Source organism: Gavialis gangeticus, unplaced genomic scaffold, assembly GCF_001723915.1.
Source record: "Gavialis gangeticus isolate Ggan-Ray unplaced genomic scaffold, GavGan_comp1, whole genome shotgun sequence".
NCBI lineage: Eukaryota > Metazoa > Chordata > Crocodylia > Gavialidae > Gavialis > Gavialis gangeticus.
Window position 1 is genome coordinate 19,189,006 of NW_017729001.1, and position 12,084 is coordinate 19,201,089.

Consider the following 12,084-nt stretch of genomic DNA (forward strand, 5'->3'; position numbering starts at 1 on the left):
GACTGTACCCAAATATGTGACTGTATAATTTCTCAGTTGACTAATATGTATACCAAATTCAAAGTCAGAAACATTTAGATATGCAACATGATGAAGCAGCCACTGGGCATGTCTATATGAGACATTTACTGCGCAGTACACTAATTAACTACAGTAAATGTCTCAGCATCTACACATGTGCCTGTTAGGCTGGAATAAACTAATTTACTCTGCAGCAGGATAGTAGTTATGAATTGCACATGTAGAGACGGTTCATAACCTGTCTCTGAGGACAGGTACCCAATGCCCGTCTTCTAAACCAGGCTCAGAGCTAAGGTGGGAGCATGTGGTGGGACTGTCCCCTCCATACATTCATCTGACCAGACCTTAGAAATAAGATACATATTCCATGAAGTACATGAACTTCTGAAAGGGAGCCCAATGGTCTCTCACCTTAACCATGCTGATGTCTACAGGTCTGTTCTAAACCCATTACAAAAGTGACATAATCAAAGATTAGTATAAATTATTATAAATATTGGCTTTTGTGAGAATTACCAGAGGAAGACTTCCTCTAAAACAAAAAGGCAGTGCCAATTTAGTGACTTAACCCATGCTAAAATCTGGAGTATAAACCAAGAGGGTGTACTGTTGTGTTAGCAATAGTGAGCTCTGCTGTGAAGCTGAGCTAGGGGGAAAAGACTAAGGCTATCTGACCTGAGGTTCTTTAATTTCCTAATATTTCTAAGTTTGATGTGATGTTAAAGGAAAAATGTATTTTTAAAGGAAAATATGTATTTAAAAAATATGCATTAAAGAAAAATATTATTTTTTTCACCTCATTTTTATTTTTCTCATTAGGGAATCTCCAAAATCATAAAGAACATGGGGGGAAAAAAGGAATTCAGTCTTACCTTATCGTCAATATCACTCTCGCTGTCACACTGCAAATTGGAGAAAGAGAACAAAAAAGCTTCATCAAATATTTGTATTTAGATGAATTTCTTGCATTATTACTTAAATTCTTTAGAATAAGCTGCTTACATATATATTTGAATTGTCACAGAGAACACTAGTATTCTACATATTAATACATTTTAAATGATCAACCTAAACAAAAATATAAAGACAAAGCAGACTGGTATTTTTAATAAATAATACAAATGATGGTTGAATTAGATATTTGCACAACATGGACTTGAAAACAAATGAAGCAAACAGTGATGTATTACGAGAAGAACCAGATGTAACATGATATCTCAACAAAATCTTAGCTTCTCATCATCCAAAATAGTGGAAGTGAACAGAAACAGTTGTGTTTCGCCTCTGACTTGATAAACACTTTGTTGTTTAATGCAAAAACTGGTGAAGGTGGCCAGAGTTTTAATCAGATTAGTAGTCCCCATAATGGTGACTGAAATAGTTAAAAACATAATTAAATAATGTAGCTCTTTTCCCAAAATGAAAAGGAGTTTTATTTAGGCAGCTTTACAGTAAAATCCCTTCCAATCTCTGAAAATGGAATGGTCCATTTTCACAGCACAAGCGATGGCAAGATAGCGTGAGTTTTGAGTGCTTAAAAATGTCTGGTTCTCATTGGTCAGAGGTGAGAAAGATTTACAGTTGTAAGATGCAAATAAATTTCTTGGCAACCTCTATACACAGAACAAATGGCTAGCATGTGGTGGGGCATTCAACTGGAATTTTATTTCACCTTGAGTGGATATTGCAGCATACATTTGTCTAAACTGAAATCAGGCTGGGAATCCAGATTTTGAAGCATCCTACTGGGATAAATGATTTAATAAGGTGAGAAAGTATAGGACAAAGATGGTGGGTGGCAAATATGGTAACTCATCAGTGAGAAATCTGCATGTGGGTTTTCATAATATAACATAACAGATGGAAAATATTTGTTAGGTGATTTAATCCATCTCTTACTTTTGAATGAGGCAGAGCATGTCGATTTATACCAAAAATTCGTAGACTGTAAGGGCTGGAAGGCACCTCGCAAGATCATTGGGTCCAGCCTCCCTGCACTAGGTAGGAAAGACAACTGGGGTCAGGTGACCCCAGCGAGGTGACCGTCCAGTCTTCTTTTGAAGATTTCCAGGGTAGGCTCGCCTTGCAAGTCTCTGATCATGCGGCTCTTCTCTGGACTCTCTCAACCTTTTCCACATCCTTGTTCAAGTGTGGCACCCAAAACTGGGTGCAGTACTCCAGCTGTGGTCTCACCAATGCTGAGTAAAGTGGAAGAATCACTTGCCTGCTTTTGCTTGAGATGCATCGGTTGATGCATGCCAGAGTATTGTTTGCCTTGTTGGCTACAGCACCGCACTGATGGCTTATGTTCATAATACGGTCTACTATTACCCCAGGTCCCTTTTAGTTCCAATGCTAGTTAGTTTGGTGCCACCAAGCCTGTAAGTATTTTGGGGATTGTTCGTCCCCAGATGAAGTACTTTACACTTCTCAGTGTTGAACTTCATCTGGTTCTGATCCGCCCAACTTGTCAGCCTGTCTAGGTCCGCCGGTATCTGCAGCCTATCTTCGAGCGTGACCATGCTCCCCCATAACTTGGTGTCGTCCGCAAACTTGGCCAGTGAGCTCTTCACCCCAAACATCATAAAGTTCACTATGCTATGACACCCTTGTTTTTGGGCAGTTTGCTTTAGAACATACTTAATTTCTTCTTCCCTTTGACATGTGAAATGGTGGATCTCAAACACTACAGGGATCTTATGGTACTGTATTCTTTGATAAATATGGAACATGCAAAAAGCAGCAGCCTTATGGAGGTGTCAGTCACAATTCCATATTAAAGGTTGTCGCAAATTTTCAGTCTAAGCCTTAGTTTCATCTAATCTGTTGCACTGATGTTTCTTTCTGGAATTTTGTTGTGGCTCTTTCTTGTGGTCAAGAAGTTCTGTGCTGTAAATGTAAACTAGGCATAGGGAATACTTTCCAAGTTAAAAACGACCCCCGCCCTGTTCTTAAACTTATCCCGGGCTCTCCTGATTTTCAGCCACCTTTCACCGTGGAATGCAATGGTTCTAAACCAGAACGAACAATCAGTGTGTTCTGAAGAAAAATATAAAATCTGATACATGAAAGTTATTAAGCTGTCACTGCTGAATGAATCTCTCTCAAACCATGTGTGCACTAGAAAAAAGTTTTTCAGTAGACTTATAATGCAGAACTCTTCTAATGAAACAGTAATCTTTACTGACAAAACAGTCCTTTTGCCAGTAAACTTTAAACTTGTTTCCAGAGTAAAATAAAGCTATGACAGCAAAAGTGCTTTAATGCCTGTATAAGCACATCTACCCTAGGGCATCTGGTGGCAGAGGATGTTGGAAAAATCACCCACCTAAGCAAAACTTTGCATAGATGTGTGCTTAGTAATGTTCCTCACAGAGGTTTATGCATATATCATCAACAATGAAAATACACGGACCCCGAAAATACAAGGGCGCTTGTGGAGCTAAGGGCAGATGAGTCCTGAACTAGTCCTATGGACACATCTGACTGAAACTTGAATGAACTCTTAGTGGCCGAGTACCTTAGTATTTACAGCTTTATGTGCAGACATGGAAGAGATGTGAGCCACTTCTCTTAAATGGAAGTGATTCAACAGGATCAAATGCTACCAAGCTTTTGAGGATAACTTGGCAAACGAGCTTATCCCTGTTAGCCCACCAACTTTCACTTCTAAGCTGCTTCTATTTTAGTAAAGAAAGACCCCACACCAATACTTTGCTATATGTTTTCATGCCTTTAAGGGGCATGTACTCAGTTAACTTCTCACTGTTAACTACAATAGATGTTTTACTACTACAATACTGCAAGAATGAAGATTGAAAATTTCTGTGGTGCTGCAACAGCTGCACATCTTTTCACTCAAATTCTGGCAAGAAGCAACGCCAAAACTGCAACAGATGCAAAGCGGAACGATTCTGTTCCTTTCAAGGGCTGCGCCTGTAGTGCTAAATGCCATCAGCTAGGTTGTAATGCATTTGTACAACTCCAAATATCAGATTGTTTCAGAAATGCTAAACACATAGGGCCCACCTGTTGATTTGGAGCTGTGAGTTTCCAAAATGGCTGAAATTACCAGTTACAACAGGTTTATGAGAGTGCATTTTATGTATTTTTCAACCTATATTCCTCCCTAGCTCTTCCAGACACAGTGGGGCTCATCCTTCGCTGAAGAAAGCCATCAAAGATCCACACAGCTGTGACAGTTTACATCAGCTGAAGATTTCTCCCAACATTTTTATATTCAAGCAGAGAATGAGGAGGCCCAAATCTGGCTTCTTACTCACTTATATTTCTGCCTACACTACCTAGCTAGCGCATCAGCTCCCTGAAGCATTACCACCTTGCAGAAAGCCAAAGCGAATTGGACCAGTTTCATGTTAAACAGTGGGCCTGCCAGGGAGTGCTTTGCTGAACAGAGACCTACGAAACATCTAGGCCAGTGTTGTTTTCTACTTAGAAGCTGCTACTTTTCAGCACATTCAAACTTCACCAAAGGAGATGAGACCTTTGTGGAGACAGGCACTTAGCAAATACTTTCCAACATGCCGTACTTGTCTATCGTGAAAGATTTTTGCTTACTTTGCTGAGCTTTAGGCAAAGCATTAAACAAACAAATAAAAGAGGTTCTTGTCGCTTCTGGAGACTTGAGTTCCCCATTCATGCTTTAAAGTCAAAATTAAACATGATTTTGTTAAGACTCTCAACCCTCTCAGATACCTGCTGATTTCATAAAGACCCACATTATCAAGGTGTGTGCTATTAGCAATTTCTCCTTTAGAGAGATCCAGGACTGGAACAGAAGGGTTACTGGCACACGAGGGTTGAGATGTGTTGGCAGCCAGCTCTGTTTAGGTGAAGCTTCACCAAACACCTACTTGCACTTATGCCTGGCACAAGACAGCACTGACAAAGCAACACATTTATCAGAAACTTTATGGATAAAAAAAAGGAAAGGGGGATGCAATCAGGACAGAAAGATAATTACTATTTCTGTAAATACCCTATTAAAGGACTAGGAGCCTTTCATCGCCAACTGAGGAGTTGAAATTCAGCCTAGGTCAGTAGTCTGCAATAAATCTATGATTCTAGTCCAGTTCCTGTTGTGGGAGGTATCACAGTTGGCATCACAGTTTGTAGTGTCAGCAGGGATCAAACAAACCATGAAAACGGAAGGATCCTTTCATTCCTTGGGCAGTGTCTAGAGTCTGCTTCGGTTATAATTTTAACCGCTGACAATTAGATTCGTAGGTTTTAAAATAATCACTAGTATGATTATTTACTCTGACCTCTTGTGTAATACAGGCGAGAAAATTTCACCCTGTGGCTCCTGCAATGAACCCAAAGGCATGGGATCACACAGGAGCATGTCTTTTCAAAAGACACCTGCTGCTGATTTAAGGACTCCCAGTAGTGGATAAATGACTCGGCAGCTTCAATGGTGGCAGCAGCTGGCTGTGTCTGCTCATCTGGTCTTACTGGTGCTAGCTCTGGCACAGGCGGAGGAGTGGTGAAGGGTATTGTAGTCATCCTATGTTGTACTGGCTTTATAGATACATTTCGTGATCTTTCAAGCTGCCAACCTAGCACCTTATAATAACTTAAAAGTAACTCCTTAAATGTAATAAAATAATTTCAAGTAACTCTTGTTTATAAATTCTGTATCTGGATTTATAATATTTATAAAATATGAATCCCTGAGTTACTTAGCCAAAAAAGCTCTGATGTGCTGATTTATGCAAAAGGCTAATCAATGAAAATACAAGGAAAATTTAATTTACAATTTTTCCAAAATATGCCTTATAGCATATATGTTTGCCTGCTAGTCAGGATGAGATATTTCTTGGCATTACAATGGAGTAGTCAGAGTTTCTAAACATGGGAATTATGTATTTAAAAGCAGATTTTAAAAAATCTTTTTGGACTGTTAATATCCATTATTACCCAAATCTAAGGTGATTTTAGGAGTCTGCAAATAACATTGCTTTTAAAAATGCAAGGTTGTCTTTGCACCTACTACAGGCAATGTACGGTGGAAAAAAGGAAAAGGCACTGTAAAAAACCTTTAAAAGGTCTTATCTGTGCTTTAAAGGGAAAACGCTTACTTAATACAGATCTGACCTCTCAAAACTCACATTGCCATAATGAGTATAAAAATCCATTACAGATGGCTTGCATTACTAAAAGGTGCAGAATTGCCTTATTTAGATGCCTAATTTTGCTTTGTGCCGATATACAACTTTGCCTCCTGTAGATAAGCGAAAGCTGTAAAAAGCAAGTGAACCATCAAATCTGCACACTAAATTTTATAAACAGACATACAAATGAGGCAAACATCTGCTATCGGAGGATACATTTTCCCAAATCAGAATTTGAAAGTAGTCTGCAATTAATTGTTTTTAAAACGAAAAGGAGAGCAAAGATTTCAGTTTGAATTTAGTTTACATCTTCCCTGGTTTAATTGTGGCAGCTCCAGCCTTGAAAACCGAAGAGGCCAGTGGGGCTCCATGGGGAGGCAGATCCAGCTGTAAACAAAATTTCACACAGGCAAAGAGTCATGGACCCAATTGCAAGATGTGGGCTTTACACTGGATATTTTGGACAGCCACACAATATCATATTTCACTGTCTTAAAGACTAGATGAGACGCTCTAGATTCCTTTTCCCTCCTCTTCCAATTCTGAAAAGTCTACCTAGCCTTTACTTGCATGAGTATGCATACATTTTATTCACAGGAGTAGCCCTACTGACTTCATTAGGGCTATTTAAATTGGCCAAAGGACAAGTCTTCAGTTCTTGTGGAAATGGGGCCTTGATCTCTGTGATTTTACGAAGAAAGAAACCCAGTGCCCTACATACATTAACCTTTGAATGAAAGCCGCTAATAGATCTAAAAGGGTGCGAGAACATTTGAGAAAGAAAGGAGGAATACATCATTATCTTTGTGATTTAGACTGCTGATCAATACATAGCACCCTGGAAAATGGAGGGTGTGAAACCAGCTCAAACTGGCCCTTCCAGCCCTTCCTCCCCAACCCATTCCCAAGGAAAATCAATGGTCGGATCCAGTAAAAAGCTGAGCTACAGAATTCATTCAGGGGTTTGTTTGGCTTTAAAAAAAAAAAAAAAAAAAAAGTTTTTTTTTTTTTAAAAAAAAAAAAACTTTTTTTTTTTTTTTTTAAAAAAAAAAAAACTTTTTTTTTTTTTTTTTAAAAAAAAAAAAACTTTTTTTTTTTTTTTTTAAAAAAAAAAAAAAAAAAAGACTTACTTTCATGTACACATAAAGAAACAGGAACTCTCAGGCTGCAAAACATGCGAGAGTAACAAAGAAGCAACTATACAACTAAAGCAAGTCCGCCTGGAGAAATGCATGAAAAACAAAACCAGCATTGACCCCTCCCTCCAAAAAGGGGGAAAAAAGGTCAGTTTAGTTTCTGTGGAAACATGTTTAAGTACCTTTACACCCTCTTTTTCTCCCTGGCTCAGTTATAAAGGAAAGGCCTTGGGTCAATAAAGAAAGACTGAAGCTCATGTTTTGTATAGTGAGGAGGTTTAAATGAATAAGTAATAGGAGAAACTTCAAATTAACCTACAGGATTCTCAGGGAGCAATAGGGAAAGATTTTGGGATTATGGGAGGGCAAAAGAACCAGCAAACTAAGGCTAAGGTGGTACAAGCCACACAACCAGTTTCCATGCAGACTTTGCTAAGGAATGTCAACTGTGGAAGACCTGGAAAAAAAACCCAGAAAACCTCCACGGCTTCACCTCCCACACAGCTGTTGTCAAAGGGACAAAAACCCTTGTCAAAATACTAAGTTAAAGAAATGTAAAGAATGGCAACTGTTGACAGCAATGGGGGCTCATTGAAAGACAAAGGCTTCAATTACCTGGATTTTCCTAAAGGCCGGTTAACACTCCAGGTCTATAAGCAAAACTGTAAACAGCCTATTGTACTGTGTTCATAAAGGCTTGTAAAAGGATTATTCACTGAGTTGTGCCAACTGCCTCTTAATTCCCCCAAGAATGTTTGCAAAGCAGGCCCTAATTGCCCCACATTTTGTAAACAGTTCCCTGCAATGACAGGTTCAAGTCAGCACCCTTTGTGCTAGGGAAAGTTAGCTAAAAAATAAAAATATGGGTGGAATCAACTCATTCTGTCCCAGAGAAGCCATATGTGTTCCTTTTCTTCCCACCCAAATGAAGACAGCTGAGAGCTCTCTAGGCTATGGAGGAATGAGATTAAAATGTCACCACATTCAAGGACTACTGGGAAGAGATTACGAAAGAAATGGTTTGATCAATAAAGAAAGAAGACTTAGTCAGGATCCCACTGGCTGCAATGGTGAAAGAGCAGGCTCAGGATGAAGACAACATTAAACTGGAGGAAATGTGTGTTGGTTTTCTTCTCTCCACACATTCCCTACTCACTGTGCCCTCCTAATAGTGTCTACTCCCCCATTATCTTGCATAGAGTTGAACAATCAGACTTTATCAATAAAAAGGCCTTTAAGAAAATGTGAAATACCTCAGCCAGTACGTCAAATGTCTTCATGCAAACTAGGCAGACAAGGTTCTTTGGGTAAATGTGATATCTTTTATTAGACCAACTAAGTATTGTTTAAAACAATCCCCAACTCATTGAAAGTATGGTGATCTAACTGAACAACCACAATGTTTTAGGACAAACATGAGAAAAAGACATTACAAGATGGAAACACTCGATCACCAGTGAGAGAACGTTTTATACAAAATAGCCACTCCGTGTAATTTCAGTCCTTGTCTTCACTGCCCTTCCTGGGAAACCTACAAAATGCCTTCAGAAGACAGGTGAGGGAACAAAAATTCATAACTTTATGAGACATGGACTTAACAGAAACATTGGTTTTATGGTTCATTACAATCTGCTTGCTCCCTCTCTGTCCTTCATAAGTCATAATGGCCCTTTTCCCTTTGGAAGAGTCTTATTCTTTTACTCAAGAAACTGAATCACCAACAAGCCAAGCCCCAAAGGAGGACATGTGATGTGAAGAACAGATGGTGGGAAGACGAGGCAAAGGCAATTCAACATCTCGCTGATGTCCATGGTATGTATGTTTTTTTCAGTGTCACTGAAGCCATCTATGGTTTGAGCATTCAGAGACCAACCCCCTTGAGACCTAAGGATGGAGGAGACCTGATCAAGGAAAGGGGAGCCATCAACACCCATTGGAAGGAGCATTTTGAAGACCTTTTCAATTGCGACTGTTGTCGATGAGCATCCTATTCCATCCTGCAACATCCAGCTGACTTTGTTGACTCAGTTCCATCGACTACCACTCTCTGGGCCCAACCACAGAGCCAGTTCCCCAGCATCGGACCATAAGATTGTTGAGGCCGCAGTTACCCAATTTTACCATGAGGACATCATGGGAGACCAAGTCAAAGGCTTTTTTGAAATCTAAATATATGACATCAACCTCTTCTCCTTTGTCCAGGTGATGTGTCACCTGGTTATAGAAGGAAATGAGGTTTGTCAGGCAAGACCTACCTGCAACAAAGCCATGTTGGCTATGTCAGAATGTTGCCTTCCATTAGCCTGTTGTTGATGGTTTCTTTGACAATTTTTTCCAAGATCTTTCCAGGGATTGAGGTCAAACTGATTGGCCTGTAGTTCCCTGGATCTTCCTTCCTTCCTTTCTTGAAGATAGGCACCACAATGGCCCAATTCCAATCTTCTGCAACCTCTCCCGAGCACCACGAGTTCTCAGATATCCTTGTCATTGGTCATGCTATGATGCCAGACAACTCTTTTAGCACTCTTGGGTGCATTCCACTCCACTCTTCTCAATATTCCTTATTGCAATGCTACATCTGACCCTCAACAAGCTTCCAGTCAGAGTGGAGCTAAACGACCGAATGGTACCCCAAACCAAAACTAAGATCACCCCAATCTCAATCACCAAGCTCCAGTATGATGATGCTGCTGTAATCTATGTTCTCGAAGAAGCAGGCCTTTAGGCAATTGTGAACATCTTACCAAGGCATACAAGAAAATGAGCAGTCCCCAACTCCAGGAATTCAGATTTATGGTGAGATTCTAGAGAACGCTGAGTTTTTCCTGTACCTTGGAAAATATCTGTTGCAGAAGGCTGACATCGATGAAGAAATCCAGCATTGCCTCAGATGTGCAAGTACAGCCTTTGCAAGCCTGAAGCAGCAGTTCAAAGGTTGGAGTTAATCTGTTAACTTGAGACACCAGTGATTTTAAAGATAGATGAGGAGTTGGGTCAAGTAGTGAAGTGGTTTGCTGTAATATTTGCCTCATAGAAGTCAACTTGACAGAATTAAAGAAGGAACTATAGCTATTCAGTATCAAGAACAAGCACACACACTGATAAGGACTTGTTTTTTGGTTGCTGCTGGCTATGCAGACTGGCATTAGCTCCATTCTGCAGTGAACTGAAAACAAACTTCTAGCCTTCCCCCATGCCCAGTAGGCATAACTAGAAATAGAGAGAATATGAACTTTGCTTGCAGTGGATACAGATGACATTTAAGCAGCAATTAGATGGCTCCAATAAGAAAATATAATTAGATATTTAGAGGTGAGCTGCACAAGAACTGAAGCCAGGTCTCCGCTATAAACTTCTGCTGGCGCAGCTATTTGCAGGTGTGTGAAGAAGTGAAAGCCTGACTGATCAGGCTTTCCTGTTATAGACATCCTATAAGAAGCTACACTAGACAAAATAGGTAAAAAGTGCCATATCCATTATGACAACCCAAAATATTCAAGAATCAAGCAAAATTAAAGCATCTAAAAACATGACATTTTAAAAATACTTTTTGCATTCTTTTTATATGCCTCTATTTTTTGTTTCCAATTTTTCAAGCTTCTTCCATAGCCGTGAGGATGACAAACTTATTTTGCTTTTGAAAATGGAACCTGAGGTTCTTGTGTAGTTGTATGACTCCGGGAATTGGAGCTTTAAGGAAAAGACAACAGCAAAAACTGCAGGATGGGCAATAAAATTAAGAGTAGTTAATTTTAGCACTGAAATGTTACCTCATTAGGTATACGTACAAGAAAAATCTTCCTCCAAGAACAGCCCCTTATTGGAGACTGGGTTATGTCCCCAGTCTGCACTAGTAATGTGAAGACACTTCATTTATAATCCCATGTTCCCTGTTCCACTGAAACACTATTTCAGATTTGTATTCTGGGAGCTCATAGGAACCCCAGTTATGGATTAGGATCCCATCAGTCTAGGGAACATGGACTTTTTGGGTCCCTGCCCCAACCAGCTTACAATTAAGGGTTTAATTCACAAGCAAATACATATGCAAATACAAAAGACACCCAACACAGCATTCATGAGTTATACAGTACCCAAAACAGCAATCTAGACATTTAGAAGGCATGTGAGAAGACAGGGCCCAGCCTGAAAACGTATACAGTCTAACTTAGTGGTCCCAAACTTTTGCTGGCCCATAAAGAACAATATTAAAAACAAATATGGCATTGCGAGGCAACATCATACTTTGTCCTTTCTGTCAACCACATTTTTAGCATGTGACTTTTTGTGGCAGCAACCAAAAAGTTGGAAGGTCTCACAGGTAACACGTTTCTGTGAGCCATGGATAGAGGACAAGCGATGACACTACATTGCCTACAAATAAGATGAAGTAGGTGGAGTTAAGAGAGAAGAAAAACTACCAGGAAGAAAGTAGATCACATACCTTTTTCATAAAACACGTACCAAACAGGCTGCAAATATCACAGTTGTAGACACTCACATTATTCACACGCCCACACGCATGGTAAAAGATGGTCACATTACTGTGCTGTTATTTGCAACCACAGTTTGTTACCTTGTTGCCTTTTAACAAGAAGCTTGCTGGAAGCATCAGGCTTCAAACGTGCTATTGTTTGAAGGAAACAGTAGGAAAATTATGTCTTTTTAAGATCTTCCCTTTGCCCCACTCCATTGCCATAACCCCCTTGTAAAATAATTTCTCCAGAGCTGCAGGAAGATGCTTGTAGCAATAGGGTGTGTGTGTGTGTGTGTGTGTGTGTGTGTGTGTGTGT

General features: G+C 39.7%; 1 protein-coding gene across 15 annotated transcripts in view; it reads right to left on the reverse strand.

The window, feature by feature from the left end:
* Positions 1–12,084, reverse strand: part of FBRSL1 (fibrosin like 1) — an 838,232-nt gene that overhangs the window by 286,356 nt on the left and 539,792 nt on the right. For all 15 annotated transcript variants that reach the window (XM_019507023.1, XM_019507018.1, XM_019507019.1 and 12 more), the window contains one exon: positions 894–923. In XM_019507023.1, coding sequence (XP_019362568.1) covers positions 894–923 — 30 coding nt within the window. The remainder of the gene's footprint in view (positions 1–893; positions 924–12,084) is intronic.